At 42.5% G+C, this 16,517-nt stretch overlaps 1 protein-coding gene across 2 annotated transcripts in view; it reads left to right on the top strand.

Annotated features, from left to right (window-relative positions):
• ydjc (YdjC chitooligosaccharide deacetylase homolog) overlaps positions 1 to 16,517 on the top strand; it is a 54,719-nt gene that overhangs the window by 35,270 nt on the left and 2,932 nt on the right. For both annotated transcript variants that reach the window (XM_007542484.2, XM_016666306.1), the window contains exons 4-5: positions 13,171 to 13,270; positions 13,666 to 13,843. In XM_007542484.2, coding sequence (XP_007542546.1) covers positions 13,171 to 13,270; positions 13,666 to 13,843 — 278 coding nt within the window. The remainder of the gene's footprint in view (positions 1 to 13,170; positions 13,271 to 13,665; positions 13,844 to 16,517) is intronic.

Raw genomic sequence — 16,517 nt, 5'->3', positions numbered from 1 at the left:
CTCGGACTGTTGGTGTGGACAGAGACGAGGACTCTAAAACTCACTAACGAGTTGGAATCGATCTTGGAGAAGTTGCTAGTTTCAGCTCAGTGGAATGACCAAACTAATTTGGATAATTAGGAACTGAGATGTATCAGAGAGACTTTAGGGAAGATTGAAGTTTATAATCTTCCCGACCTAAGACATTCTGTATCTGAATTGACTTTCCCCATGTGGCCTTGGAAGGGCTGCATATTTCTAATCTCCTTGAAGATATGTAAACACAATGCTCTTCCCTCCTCACCTCCTCCTGTATCTATGGAGCTGTGGAGCTGAGCGCTCCCAAGGACATCATTCCTCAATAGCAACACCTTTATCAGACTTCTGCCAGAAGGCTGAGCAACCTGGTTTCATGGCCCTTTGACATCACCACCTTCACTCGTGTCTTTGCTTTACCCTTTGTTTTGTCTGAATGTTGCCATCTGCCCTAATGTGTCCTTTCCTCTTTTTTGTTTTAGAAACGGTGGAGTACTCCCTCTTTAAACCAGAAAAGGATTATTTTAGTTTATTAGTAATATCAGAAATTGTGTAGTACGCACTATTTAGATCAGAAGTTCCCAAACTACTGGGGCGCGGCCCCTGGGTTGGGCACGGTGCCATTGCAGGGGGGTGCGGGAAGCCGTCTGGATGAGGAAAAAAAAAACAAAAACCAAAACATGAACGCTGTATGTGCTGGATTTTTACCTTAGAATGGCCAACTCTGTAATTCATCTGTCAATTTGATACAGTAGGGGCTTCCGCACTTCCCATATCTGTCCTCTGTCACTTTTATCAGCAGTTAAAACTGTTTAATCTGTTGTTAACATGTGGTAACCTGTTTTTCTGAGCCGCCTTTAAACACAACATGAGCGCTACGATGCTCGTGCTGGGTTTACACCTGTGCAGCAGTGAAGGAGACCTGCTGCTGCTGTGCAGAGCTACACAGGTGTGTTAGAATCATGGCAACAAACCAGGAAAACACAAATAACTTTTCACAGTTTTCCCCCCAAACTAACAGACTGTTGAGTAAAGCTGTTGGATGCAGGTAAAGTTAGCTAAAAGATGACTAGCTAATATCAATACATCACCGTAAGCTTGTTAACAAGTAGCTTGTAGGCTGCTGGTGTTGTTGTCTATGTTCAACTACGATTTATTTTGCCCCCAAAAAAGTTGATCCCACCCCTTTGTTCGTTTGGAGCCGGTGCTGAGTATAACAGGGAGTCTCTAAGAACTCACCTCCCACCCCCTTCGCTCACACACATCTTTCAACCAGACAACTATTTGTAAGCCATGGGGGGGCCCCAGAAAATGTTTGGAAACCACTGGATTAAACAGTTTTAACTGCTGATAAAAGTGACAGAGGACGCAGATATGGGAAGTGCGGAAGCCTCTACTGTATCAAATTGACAGAGGAATAACAGAGAGTTGGCCACTCTAAGGTAAAAACCCTCACATACAGCGCTCGTGTTTTGTTTTGGATTTTTTACATCCAGTCGGCTTCCCGCGCCCCCCTGCAATGGCACGGCGCCCCCCTAGGTGGCGTGCCTCACAGTTTGGGAACCTCTGAGTTAGAGAGACTTTTCATCCACTTTTCCTAAGTCCAAGTAGCTTTCTAAAATTGAGTGCTGATAGCAATTTTATGAAACTGATTTAAGATTACTTACTATTTTGAATTAAATGTGCCTTACCCCTGCACCACTGCAGTACCCCTCTCTCCCTCCTCACAGAATTACTAATTATATCAAATATTTGAAGTACATAATATATACAAGAAATATATATAATACTAGTTCCAGAAAAGAAAGAAAACTCAAGTAAAGCATTTGTACTTGGATGTGTGCAGTAAAAGATAGGGACTGTAATTTGCTGGTTGAAATGTTCAAATCACTGTGGTGAGTCTGGTTAGGACTCCAAAGAAACGTAGAGTGGGTTTAACTTGAACTTGCTATTTATTTCTTAATTTTACTTAACTGTGTGGTGCGAGAACAGATAATGGCATCAGTGTCTGAGTAATCCATAAATAAATGACTGAAATAATATCACAATTATTAAATAACTGCATTATTAAATATGCAGTTTCTAAGTAATTACACCACACGACAACCCATGTAATGTAGCTCTTATTAAATGTGCATGTGAACAAAGCATGCTATCAAATAAGAGTAAAAACAGCTATATTTGACTAAGTAAACAATGTTCTTAACTTTCAACATCACTTACTTGCATTAACATACACACACCAATTAAAAGGTGATTACAACAAACTACAGACAGTGAGTTTAGTTACACAAAATCTGAACGGTAAAAAAATATTCAGCAGCTCTTTTTTCATCTGTCCTTTTCCTTATCTGCATGCTGCTTACTGATGCTCGAGGCTCCATCCCCTAAAGGGCCCAGTATGAAAGTTTTTTTAGGTGGCCTTTTTCACAGCCTCCCCTGTATTCACCTATTCACCTGTGATTACAAGCAACAAAAAAAGGCCGAGTACAAAGAGGTGATTAATAGTCCTTGGGCAAGACAGGCAGGCTGACAAGTCTTGCCACGGGTCCACCTAAGTGGAGCTGTATATATATATATATATATATATATATATATTCACATATTTTGTTAATATGTGATTGCATTAACAAAAGCACATAATTTCACTATAAGGAATGAAATTCTTTATAATGAATTTTATTATAAAGAATTTTATCATTTTTATTGTGATTTTTACAATTACAATCATATATATTTGATAATGTATGTAGAAATCATTCTTCATAGACAAAAAGGTAAAGAAATTGCTCTTGGAGGCCCAGTTGTCTGGTCCAGCAACAACTTGAGAGACTTAGCCAGAGGCCAAAGGGTTCGCGGAAGCTGGTTGTCCACAATCATGACCAGATCTACTTGTAGACTGCCTGATTCAGTCTGCCACTTCTGGCGGGCTTGAAGTCTTGGCAGTTAAAACTTTAGGAAGTTTTGCCAGAAATGGTCAGCTAGAATTCGTCTGTGCCTGCATCTTCTCCCCCCCCGAAAATCTCTGGGTTGATCACTTGCAGCAGTGAGGCATCCCATTACCCCATGAGGAAGGTAGTTGGGGGTCAGGATCCTCCACTTCAAATTAGGTGTAGCTCAGGGGTTTTGAATTGAGCATCCCCGCAACTTTAAAGTGTAGGGAACCAGGAGGGTTGAAGGTAAACTTGATTTGCTGGCAAGCTTGCTGCTCTTTAAAGTCAGGATGAAGAGCTTGAAATGCTTCCTGTAGCTCACGTTCTCCTCCTGACGTTTCTCCCCTAGTCTCAGAGAATCTCCGTGGGTTTCCCTTGCTTGGCCATAAAGTGTCTCAGAGACATTAAGAATGCATTTGTGTCCAGTCTGGGGATCAAGTCAAGGTGGACTGCTATTGTAGTTAGGCATTTAAAAACTATTCCCCACCTTTTCTTGTTAGTGCTTTGGATTTTGATGGTGTACAGCCCAAAGCAATCCTCACCCGTGGAATAGAATACTGGCTTGAACAGATGCAGTATGACTGGAGGGAGGGCCACCATCCTGGGTAGGACAGGGTGAACTTTCCACCTCTTCCACTCAACACAATATCTCTGATGCTGGCGTACTGCTTCACGTCCACATAACACCCAGTATCTCTGCAAACACCCTTCCTGGTCTGGGATGTTGTAGTTGCCATCATATTGTTGTATGATGAGTTGGGTCAGAGAGTGTCCCGGGACCGGAACAATGGGGTTCACTTCATTTAGGTGCAAGTAGAAGAAGGCAACTGGATTTGGCAATAGGTTTGTTGACCTTTAACTGGGTGATTTCATGTAAGTATGACTGTCTTTGGGCATACTGAAGAGCTTCTACCTCAGCAGCAGAATAGGAATCTAGTGAGAGCGTGGTTGGAGTTAACCACCCCATGAAACTGACGTGCGATGGCCTCTAAGTAGCTGTGCCAAGTTTGGTAAAATGATAAATGGACTGAACTTGAACGCTTTGAGTGGTCATCATGACCACTAGGGTTAGGGTTAGTTAGTACTTTACACTAGAGTCACATTCGCACTCACAAACGCTCACACATTTATACACTGATATGCAGATCGGTAGGCAATTTGGCAATTAACATCAACATGTGGCAGGAGGAAGCTGGAATTGAACCTATCACCTTCCAATCGCAAGACGACTACTCTACCCACACAACCACAGTCACCTGTAGAGGTACTGGCATTTGGTACCAGTGCATCCAAGGGCTGGCTCTTGGATGTTCTCCTGCCCTAGTTTGGTGCACTAGAACTGGGCGTAGTTAGACAAACAGCTTGTTGTTTAAGCTCAGCTTCAGGATCACTCTCGGGTGGAGGTGATAGATCAGGCTAGTCACTCGGAGCCAGTTCCAGGAGTTCAGGTCCATCTGTACATCTACTGCTTTTGCTGATGTCTTGGATAAAGAGGCTACGAGTGATGTCGTCTGCTGGGTTGTCTTGTGAGGGCACATATCTCCTTGTGGCAGCTTTCGTTATGTCTTGTATTGACCTTGTATCTGCAAGAGTCTGAACCCAACCAGGTTAGGACTGTGGCTGAATCAGACCATAAGATGCAACTGCATGTGGGAAGAGTTAACTCAGAGCTGGTGACCTTGTAGAGCTGAACACCTGTTGGAGCAGAACACAACTCTGATGAACAGATTGCTGCTTCTTTGGTGCAACACAAGATCGAGCTGCAAGGAAGGCAACTTCAACTTCTCCCTCAGGACTCTATTTCCTGAGATAAGCCACTTATCTCCATCCATATGCCTATTTGGAGGCATCACAGACCACATGGATGTCTCTGATACAGTTGGGTTGGTCCAGGCTGGGACTGGTATAGCACCTAGGCAGTGTGATCTTGTGCAGCTGTTCTAGCTCTGCTTCACATGCATGCCACTTCCTCTTTTTCTCTCACAGGTGGTGTACAATAACTTTGGCTCGGGTGGTATAAGGCACTATGTAGCCAAGAAGATCATGCTGGCTGGCTAAAACTCTATACAGAGTCTTAGCTATGAGTAACATTACTCATAGCAATCAGCGTGTCTGTGTCTGTGTTTGCAAGTGAGGGTATCAGACTTACAATTCCAGTGTAGTCCAAGGCTGGCTCTTGGATGTTGGACTGACCTTGACTGAGCCACAACTCACAGCTGGATGACCTGAGGTTTGCAGAATTAGCCTTTTTTTTAAATCCGATTTTATTGTTTCATAATCATTCTACACTTTCAAGATCATCCATCCATCCTTCCATCCTGGCTGGCTGACTTTACACTCATACAGTGTATGAACTTGTGAAACTTGAGGCAGAGTGACAGTTACAATTTCTGTTTCCTCTTTTCTTTGCAGGCCTAGAGCTTCTCTTTTTTACTTTCCCATTTAATTGATTAATTTTAATGTTTTCTTTGTATAGTGTCATGTAATAGAACTGTTGACATGGATTTAGTTTGTTTTAGCTTAAGTTGTTAGAATTCCCACAAGAAAGAAAAATTATTAACTAGCAGAGTGAGAACACCAAACATCAAATCCTATTCTCCATGCTGGAGTTGTCACAGTATTTGCTGTCTGTGAGGGTCTGTCTAATCTCTGAGACAGTGTTGCTGTCAGTCACTAAGGTTAAACCATTTAAAAACCAGGGACTTCATGTATAAAAGTCTGAGCAGCTATCTCACTAAAACCTTGCCAACAGACAAATTTAGAAAAGTGTGGCTTACCCTCATACCCTCATAGGATTTCCTTTATCAATCCTAATTTGTGGGAAATGGAGTGCAGCTGCTGGTTCAGCCTTTCACCACTCATAAATGCATGTGTAAATTAATAAATACCCAGAAGGCTGCCACCACATGAAGCAATAACCAAGGTGACGGTCCTTGTTTTTAGCAGTAAAAGTAATTATCAATCAATAAAATTTTATTTTATTTGTATAACACATTTTAGCAGCAAGGAATTTCAAAGTGCATTACATCAGAACAACCACAAAAACACAAAGTCATGCAACATAGAATCAACAATCAAAATATTACATTAAGTCAAGTGCCATCATTAAATTCATAATACGTTTCAAATACAACTCTAAACAGCTGGATTTCTAGTCGAGATTTAAAGGAACTCTGTTTCAGCTGTTTCACAGTTTTCTGGAAGTTTGTTCCAGATTTGAGGTGCATTGAAGCTGAATGCTGCTTCTCCATGTTTGGTTCTGGTTCTGGGGATGCAGAGCAGAACCAGAACCTGAGGGGTCTGGAAGGTTGATACAACAGCAGCAGATATTTAATGTATTGTGGTGCTACGTTGTTTAATGATTTACAAACTAACAGTATTTTAAAGTCTGTTCTCTGAGCTACAGGGTGTCAGTGTAGGGACTTTAAAATTGGGGTGATGTTTTCTATCTTCTTGGGTTTTAGTCAGAACAGCAGCAGCAGCGTTTTGGATCAGCTGCAGCTGGATGATTGATTTTTTTAGTCAGACCTGTGAAGACGCTGCTGGGGGAATCAATGTGACTGAAGATAAACATGGATGAGTTTCTCTAGATGCTGAGACATTAGTCCTCTAGTCCTGGAGATGTTCTTCAGGTGATGGAAGGCCGACTTTGTGACTGTCTTAATGTGGCTCTGAAGGTTCAGGTCAGAATCCATCACTACTCCCAGTTTTCGGCCATCGCTGGTTTTAGTTGTAATAACTGAAGCTGTGCATCGACTCTAGATCTATAACTCTAGATCGCTCCTCTTTAGGTCCAAAAATAGGAATTTCAGTTTTGTTTCTGTTCAGCTGGAGAAAGTCTTGGCACATCCACACATTTATCTGGTCTAAGCATTTATTCAGTGATTGGACAGGGTCAAATGTCACCTAATGACATCGTAATGTAGAGCTGTGTATCATGTAGTTATGGTAGCTGATCTTATTTCCTGTTATAACCTGAGCCAGTGGGAGCATATAAATATTGAATAAGAGGGGTCCTAGGATTAAACCATGGGGTACACCACATGTGGCCTCTGACCTGTTTGATGAGAAATTTCCTATTGAAACAAAGAAATCCCTGTTGTTTATGTAACAATAGGGTTGAGTTCTGGACCAGAGAGTCCAACCCAACTCTCCAGTTGATTCAGCAATATGTCATGGTCAACAGGGTCAAAAACTGCACTGAAGTCTAACAGAACTAGCACTGTGGTTCTCCCACAGTTTGTGTTTATATGGATATCATTGAACACTTTGACTAGGCCAGTCTCTGTGCTGTGGTGAGCATGAAAACCAGATTGGAAGGAGTGAAAGTGGTTGGTTATCATTAGAAAGCTGTTTAACTGTTCAAATAGCTTTTTCAATAACTTTGCTGATGAATGGGAGGTCAGAAGTCAGCCTGCAATTCTGCAGTACTGATTTGTCCAGATTGTCCTTTTGATCAATGGTTTGATAACTGCTGTTGTCAAAGACTGGGGGAAAACACTTGATGAGAGCACTGAGTTTACTATTTGGATCAGATCATTAATGACAGTCAGGAACTTCTTAAAGAAATATGTGGGTAGGACATCCAGACAGCAGGAACTTGAGCTTAATTGATTTAAAATTTCTCCTAGGCTTTTATAATTAAGTAGTTGAAATTGGGTCATTTTTCCTGTATTTGTTTTGTTTGGGCACAGGATAGGTACCGGTTTTAGAGTGGATGTGCAGATTAATCCTCTGATTTTTTTTATTTTTTTTAATTTCTCTGACATGAAGCTGGAAAACTTGTTGCAGGCTATATTGGATTGAAATTCAGGTGGTAACGTCATAGGAGGGTTTGTGAGTCTGTCAACTGTTGCAAATAAAGCTCGAGCTTTAATGTTTTTGTTTATGACATCTGCAAAGAAAGCCTCTCTTGCTTGTTTTAGTGTTGAGTGATAGTTGCGTAGTCTGTCTTTATAGATATAATAAATGTGAAGTTGAGTTTTATGCCATTTTCGTTTGGCCCTACGGCAGAGTTGTCTTGCAGATCCATGGAAATTTCTTCCTCTCAGACACAACCTTCACTTTAATGTTCACCTTCACTTTAATGGGGGCAATGTAATCAATGATATCTGAAACTTTAGACTGAAAATCATCTACCAATTTATCTACGTCATTACAGCTAAGGGGCAAGTAAGAAGAGTAGATTTGATTAAATGTTTCTGTTGTATTTTCTGTGAAAAAACGTTTTGTGATGGTAGCTGCTTGTCCAAGTGGGTTAATGGATAAAGAACCTAAAGAGACATTGGAAATATTCACACCCTTACTGATAACCAGGTCAGGTGTGTCCTTGAGTGTGTGTTGCTTGTTTGACATGTTGTGTTAGACCAAAATTCTCAAATATTAAAGAGCTTTTTTGCCCCTCGGTCTTGGGGTTGTCAACATGAATGTTGAAATCACCAACAATTATTAAACCATTATAATTAATGCATATGAAAGATACAAGCTCATTTGGGTAAAGAAATTTTCCATGTATGTTGGAGTTTTGTATATAGTTGGTGTCAAAGTTCGTTTGTGGCCTTTTACCTCAATACCCAGATATTCAAAGAGGTGAAATGACCCAAAGAGATTTTACTACAATTTATGGCATTCCTAAGTATTGAAACCACGCCTTCTCCTTTTTTATGTTTTCTATTCTCATTTAAAAAATTGTAGTTAGGAGGCACTGATTTCATGAGTACGGTTGGCTCATTATTGTCTTTCAACCATGTTTCTGTCAGAAATAAAACATAATTAAAGCTCCGCGGAGCCTCAAGCGGCCCTCGCAGCCATGCGCCGCTCAGGCCTATAGCCACCGCGGATGTTCCAGCACCGCCTCCCGCCAGCCACTGCCAACGCTTGTGCGCCCGTCCACCAGCCAATACGCTTTGATGCCTTCAGCAGCACTCCCTGGCGATGCACAAAAAATCTGGTGCAGATTGGGCCATGTAGCGAGGAGATACAGCTGTTTGATTAACCTAGGGGGCACAGTAGAGTCAAATTACACTTAAACTCTATTGGGCTCCTTAGAGGTTCACAAGTGTCACTCATAAAAAGTCTGGTGCAAATCGGATGATGCGTGTGTGAATAACAGACAATCATATGCATATGGCGAGGGACTGCCATTTGGCCACACCCCCACGGGTCAGTAGGCATTGACAGAGTTCATCATGTCATTATATGTGAGTTGGCAGAGGATTAAACCCATATGAATTAGAGAGTAAAAGTAAGACATACAGTCGCAAAAACAGTTGACTTCCTGTCGGAAGTGGGCGGGGCTAAGGTGATGTCATCAACTGACCATGACAATGTGATGATGGTTGGTCAGTAGTGAGACATAGGAAGTCTGATGTAGCTATGAGCTTGTGTGTGGAAGTTATCTCACTTTAATGTTTTATGGCGAATAGTCAAAGTTTGTGACTTAGCCACGCCCACATGCTTTGACATACAAAAATTCCTGTGATAACTTTTGACCTTTAATGTCTCAACTCTCTGCTGACTGAGTTTGAAGTCTGTATCCCAAAAGCTGTAGGAGGAGTTCGATCAGATGCGACGTGTATGAAAAACAGGAAACGGCGGATTTGATCCAAAATGGCCGACTTCCTGTTGGGTTTGGACCATGGCTCCAAGAGACTTTTTTGTAGGTCCTGACATGATATATATGTGTACCAAGTTTCATAATTCTGAGATAAAGCATGGCTTGGGGCTGATCATTTAAAAAAATTCTAGGGGGTGCTGTAGAGAAATTAGGCCACGCCCATCAAGGACTGTTATGGATTCTTGTTCGGGGATGGATAGGGATGCATCCTAGTGAGTTTGGTGCAGCTGGGCAAATGTGGAATCTAGAGCCAAACGTATGGCGGTGGCTTTACCTCTGCTTCGCTGTGCTGCCACGGCCACGCCCTCTACTGAAAACTCTTGCCGCTTTAAAGCAAGTGAGACCAACTTGTTATCTGTCATCCAACACAGAATCATCTTGATTAGGGCGAGAGAGCCATAGATGGAGCATTCCAAGTGAAAAAAAGGCACTTCCTGTTCTGAGGGGGCGGGGCTTAGATGACGTCAGACTAGCTAGTTTAAGTGAGTTGGTAGCTGACAGTTCGTCAGTCTGAGGTTCCTCTAGGCAGGGGATCAGTCTGAGTTTTGAATTAAGACTGCCATATTTTGTATTTCTGTTTTTTGTAAATTTTCTTGTAGTGATCTGGACAGGTAATGTCCTGTTTAGCAGTGCCGGGGGGCCAGATACATTCTGGAGGAAGACGGGTGTAAAGATAATATCTGGACCCCAGTCTCAGACCTCAGAAATGCAGAGTGGTGGATCCTCTGGGAAGTCAGAGACAGGTGGCTTAAATGAAGTGAGGTCTGCTACGTGAGCGTTAAGGAGGGACGTCCCAAGCCGAACCTGTTGATTCATTCCATCTGTAAATTTGAGAAACTCTGGTCAGAGCAGGCTTTAATCAGCCATTTTTTTTATCATGTCCAGCCTGGAGAGTTTTTCGTCTCCCCATTGAGGTGATGGAATTGGACCACTGAGAAATAACTTCCTTATTAATTTTCCCATAGTGTCCAGGAGATTATTAAAGTCCTTTTTCAGAAGCTCAGATTTTTGCTTTGCCAGATTGTTGGCTCCAACATGCACAACTAAAGTCTCACTTGTTTCAGCTTGGCTGATCAGTGGTTAGAGAGAGCACTTTGCGAGTTTAATCAGATACAGTGTCACCAGAAAAAGAAATCACTCTCGTTTTCTTGACATTGCAAACATGACTAACTCCATTTACTGCCTCATCTACAACAATAAGCACTCTTGGCATACCTTTCATTTTCCTGGTTGTCGCTTTGTCCTTTGGGGGGTGGATGTGTTGGTCTAGCCTCATTGTTGATGTTTGAAGGTGAGGTTTCACTCAGAGGCTGAAGTACAGAAAATCTGTTTTTCAGTGGGATTCCCACGGAGTCAGAATGTTTTGAGGCTTGGGCTGGTCGCTTTGTCCTTGGGAGCGGGGTCGGTGGAGATGTTTTGGTTCCAGCTGCTTGTTCACTTCTCTTTGGCGGAGCAGGAGTTGAAGTTGAAGGTGGGTTTTGGCTCAGAGCCGGCTACACTGTCGAGGTGAGGGGTTCTCCCTGTTAGTTGTCTCATGTGATCTACAGACTGAGGCTTTTGTTTCAGCTTGGCACTCTCAGGATTCCAGGGTGAGCTGCTTGGTGCGGGATGTACGACCTCTCCGTTGATTTGAGGAAGAGTTGCTTCATTTCCACAGGTAGCGTTGATCTCAAAGTTCACTGCCAGCTGTTGAATCTTCATTTCTATAGACTGAAGTCACTGCTAATGTCCCTGGGGTTGTCCAGAGGCATTTTGCCCTGGTTCAACTTGGAGGTGAAGAAAAGTAAGGTAAAAATAAAAGTAAGACAATCCCACAGTCCTTAGGTTTGAAGTAATCCAGTTATGATGTTGATAATGTAAATATAACTATAAAAACTGTGACTTTAAAAATAACTTGCAGGCAAAGTTATCAGTAAGGAGAGAGAGAGCAGGATGAGCTGCTCCTCCTTCAGCTGTCAGAGATACGCTCTGACAGTTATCATAACCATTATAAAAATAGTTATATGTTTTATTTAAAATGTGCTTGCTGTCGGGGCACATAAAAAAAGATAAAAAATTTAAGAAAAAATTCCAAATAGAAACAAAGAAAGAGATCCAAGTACAAATTCTTGTTTGAACAGCAGAGCGTTCAGCCGAGATTTAAGCAAATATAGCTTCCAGAGAGTCCTTTGCAGTAAGTGGGAAATGTGGAAGTTTATTCTAAATACAGAGATTATATGTATAAGTTCCACACTTACATAGCGGACAAGCTTTCTATTCAGAAAGCTCACATCGCCAATGCACACAGAACAATTCGTTACTTTGTGTGACAAAAACTGAGATAAATGGCTATTTATATTAGAGTGAGGTTTACACATCCTTTAATTTTTGTTCATTTATTTTGTGTGTGTGGAGTGAGGTTTCAGTGTATTTAGGTGAGTTTTGGTGCTTTGTCATTTGTCATTTTCCACAAAGAAAGTTTGCATGGCTGCTGCACATTTTCATGGCAGGTAAAATGTTGTGCTGCTGGAGCTGACAGTCCCATAGGAATATCACTTGGAAGAAGTCTTCAAGAGAAAGCTCTCTAAGTATGCAGGGTTGGTCAGTCACTGTAACGGGGCAGGTTGGAGAGCGAGGTCCTTCACCACTTGAGTTTAGTTGCAAAGGTTTTGCAGCCCACTCTTTCACTAGAGCCTCAAGTAGTCTTGGCATCAAGGAAGAACCCAGAAGGAGAGCCATCCTTAGCACCAATGAAACATCAGAGAGGGCTTCAAGATGGTTGTGGCTTAAGAGAGATCAGATCAGTAGAGTGAATGTAGCTAGTTAGCCATCTTGAAACAAGCTGGGGACTGATCATCCCTGGAAGTGTGATGTTGAAAGACCCAAAACACCCAGTGATTCCAGGAACATACCATACCATACCAACATTATTTCTAAAGCACTTTAAAACAACCACAGCTGTTACTTACAGTTTAAAAACAAACACAATTTAAAACTAGATCCCACTGGAGTTGAAAGCCAAATAAAATAGATGGGTTTTAAGACGAGCTTTAAAAGTGGACAGTGAAGGGGCCTCTCTAACCTGCAAAGGCAAGTCGTTTCATAACTTGGGACCCATGACAGAGAAAGCCCTGTCCCCTCTGAGCTTCCTTCTTGATCTCGGTACCTCCAAGAGCAGCTGATCTGTGGACCTGAGAGACCAATAGGGTATGTAGGGGTGAAGAAGCTCAGAGAGGTAAGCCAGGGCAAAATTATGCAGTGATTTAAAAACAAACATAAGAATTTAAAAAAAATGATCACTGATCACTTAAAACATCACTGATAATGTGTCTAGATGCATCAGTGGATGTATTCACACATTCACATCATTCAGAAAATTAATTCATTATTCACATTCAGAAAATCTAAGTGTCTTCCTTCTAAAAATGAGAATGCAAATTCTTCATGTTTTTCTCATCCTAATCAACTTATTGCTATCTAAAGATAACATATATAAACTTGCTTCTGTGGTGAAGAAAATGTAAGTGCCAGTGAATGTAACTCAGGCTCATGGGTCACTAAAGTGATACATAAAAAATGGATTTCTTCTGAAGTTTTTCTCACTTTTATTTTGGGTTTTGTCCCCAGGTAGAGCTGGAGCTGAGAGCCCAAGTCAGGCGCTTTATAGAACTGACAGGTCACCTGCCTCATCACATGGATGGACACCAGCATGTTCATGTTCTGCCAGGTATTGCATAATGGTTAGCACCTCAGGTTTTTATGTGCGAACTAATCTAAATGGCATTGCAATAAAATACCAACTACTTCTGAGAGGATGTAAATAGATGGCTTATTGTCCAATGTGGGAAATTTGTCATGGTGAGTGACAATGTCCACTATGTAAGTGGACATTATCATTTACATTGATAATTTTGGACTGTGTGTAACCACTTCTGAAAGTGACTACACAATTGGATTTATTTGGAGTAAACAGGATTATTTGATTTTATTTGGATGATTTGGGTTCTTGGAGATTTTGTAAAGTGCTTTGGGCTGCTACTTGTAATTAGGAGCCACAAAATAAGTTGAAATTAACTTGATGGCAAGAGGATTTAATTCTGTTCTACTGTTTATACTGTCCAGATGTTCGTGAAGTGTTTGCACAGGTCCTCTCTGACGTAAGGATTCCATTCACTCGTGTTCCAATAGAGCCAGGTTTGCACAACTGTCCATGGGTGCCAGCACACCTCCACACTTTTTACATGGAAGTGGAAAAGGATGCCCTGGACTCAATCCCTGTCTTCAAACACTATGGAATCAGGTATATTTGTGTGTTTATGAGCCAGAGATTCAAAGATAAAGCATCTTCTGGTTTTTTTTTCTATTATTTTTATTTTTATTTTTTTGATTTTTGTTTTCAGCTTGGGATCTCCTTAGTTTCAAAACTCACATGCTTACATTGCTGGAGAGAAAAGATGCTGGAAAAGAGGGGAAAAAGCCATCCAATCTGGCATATGTCAAAAGATGTTATTAACCCCTTAACCCACACCAGAACGCCCTCGTGCCATTTTTCCATTGTATTTTACAGGGGTGAGACTTAAGGGTTTAAATTCTGCCTTATATATAAGCCTAGAGCCCCTCCCCCCCTTTTGATTGACACCGTATTCGACCAATAATGTTATGAAATGGCTTTTTCTGAGCCAATAATATCCAGGGAGCGCCTTGAGCTCATTTTGACATGCCTGTATTCTTTCTGGAGTATTTCTGACTGGTCAATTCGGAGACTAAATCTAAAGCCACTGATGTGTAGCCAACACATGTCCTGTCATAAGAATATAAGGCATTTTGGGGTTTGTTTTGACATGAATCCACCAGCTGCATGCGTAACCATGCATAATCTGTGCGCCTTTGTTGCGTCAAAGTTAGGCTCTGTGCGCCATCATATGCCCTAATGCGTAACGGTGTTTACAGGACTTTTTCTCACCAACGGAGAGACACGTTGTCAGAAAACTGGATGTATTTCTTCAGCAGAACTTCACAGCTCACCGGAGTGGATGATTATGGCCGTAAGAGTGCTGACAAGTTTTGGATTTGAGAATACCGGAAACTTTCAGTCATTTGCTGCTATAGTCAGAGCGAGGTGGGTAGAGCGAGAATGGGGGGCCGAGGGAATGGTGGCATGGGAGGAACATGGGGTGACACTGGCAGGGTTAGCGTACCGTTAGAAGGGGGGGTTGGACTTCTGATTTGGCGATGTAGAAGAAGGAAGCAGGGTGAAGGAGTTCCCAGCCAACTTTCTTTAAATTACTTTAAAACCGGAGGTATACACTTCTGTCAAGCACTGGACTGACAGAAGCACTGTTTCTGAACCCTTGCGACATTATCATGGCCAGTGATAATCCTAAACAACAAAAGCTTTCTACTTCAACCAGGCGAATGAATAGCCTAGCTAGCAAGGTAGCCTCAATGGCCACGGCTTCCTCCGACTCTGAACCACCTGGCGAAAATAAATGCGGAGATCCTGTTTCCATGTCCCAACTGATCACAGAACTATCTAAGCAGCGGAACAACTTTAAAGATGATGTGGCCACATTAATTCAAGAGTCGATTCGCCCTCTACAAGTGTCGGTGGACGGACTGTGGGACGAAGTTGGCTCTTTTCAGGGCTGCCTTGTAGCAGCAGAAAGCCTGGCAGGCGATAACTTTCAACGCATATGCGAAGCTGAAGCTGCCATTAAGACTCTCCAAGCCCAAAACGCAACCTTGCTGGAACGCCTGGAAAATCAATCTCGCAGATCCAATCTACGTATACTTAGGATACCTGAAGGCAGTGAAGATGGCCAGGATCCAACTAAGGTCATCTCCAAGTTGCTAAAGTATGCTATGGGGGACAACATATTTCCTTCTTCCCTGGAATTGGAGCTGGACCCAAGCCCGCAGCAGGATGACCACCGCGGTCCATATATATCAGTGAATGTCTCAGAATGTCCGGTTGGTTCTCCATTACCATTTTGTCTGTCTGGATCTGGAAGTCCCACAGGATCTTAGCTCGGTCATTCTCCACCACCTTTGGGGGTGTTCCCGACTTTGATCTCAGAGCTTCCAGTCCATATTCTGCACAGATGTTCCTGTACACTATGCCCACCACTTGGTTATGTCGTTCCATGTACGCTTTCCCTGCCAGCATCTTGCACCCTGCCGTTATGTCCTTTACTGTCTCAGGGGCCTCCTTGCACAACCTGCACCTTGGGTCTTGTCTGGTGTGGTAGGTCTGACCCTCTATTGCTCTGGTGTTTAGGGTCTGTTCCTGTGCAGTCAGGATGAGTGCCTCTGTGCTGTCCTTGAGTCCAGCTTTTTCCAGCCATTGGTAGGATTTCCTGATATCAGCCACTTCAGTTATTTGTCGGTGGTACATCCCATGTAGGGGCTTGTCTTCCCATGATGGTACCTCCAGCACCTCATCCTCTGTTCACCATTGTCTGAGACATTCGCTGAGCACATCGTCTGTTGAGGCTTTGTCCTTGATGTATTTATGGATCTTGGATGTTTCATCCTGGACAGTGGCTCTCACACTTACTAGTCCTCTGCCTCCTTCCTTACAGCTCGTGTACAGTCTCAGAGTGCTGGATTTGGGGTGGAACCCTCCATGGATGGTTAGTAGTTTCTGGGTCTTAACATCCGTGGTCTTTATCTCTTCCATTGGCCAGCTAATTATTCCGGCAGGGTATCTGATTACTGGTAAGGCATAGCTGTTTACTGCACAGATCTTGTTCTTGCCATTGAGCTGGCTTCTCAGGACTTGCCTTATTCGTTGGAGGTATTTGGCTGTGGCTCCTTTCCTTGTGACCTCATCGAGGTTGCCATTTGCTTGTGGTATTTCCAGGTACTTGCAACTGTCCTCAATGTCTGCTATTGTTCCTTCTGGGAGTGATACCCCTTCTGTGTGGACGACCTTCCCTCTCTTTGTAACCATCCGGCCACACTTCTCTAGTCCG

This window comes from Poecilia formosa, unplaced genomic scaffold (assembly GCF_000485575.1).
Source record: "Poecilia formosa unplaced genomic scaffold, Poecilia_formosa-5.1.2 Scaffold699, whole genome shotgun sequence".
Taxonomy (NCBI): Eukaryota; Metazoa; Chordata; class Actinopteri; order Cyprinodontiformes; family Poeciliidae; genus Poecilia; species Poecilia formosa.
This window is presented reverse-complemented; position numbering and strand designations above follow the sequence as displayed.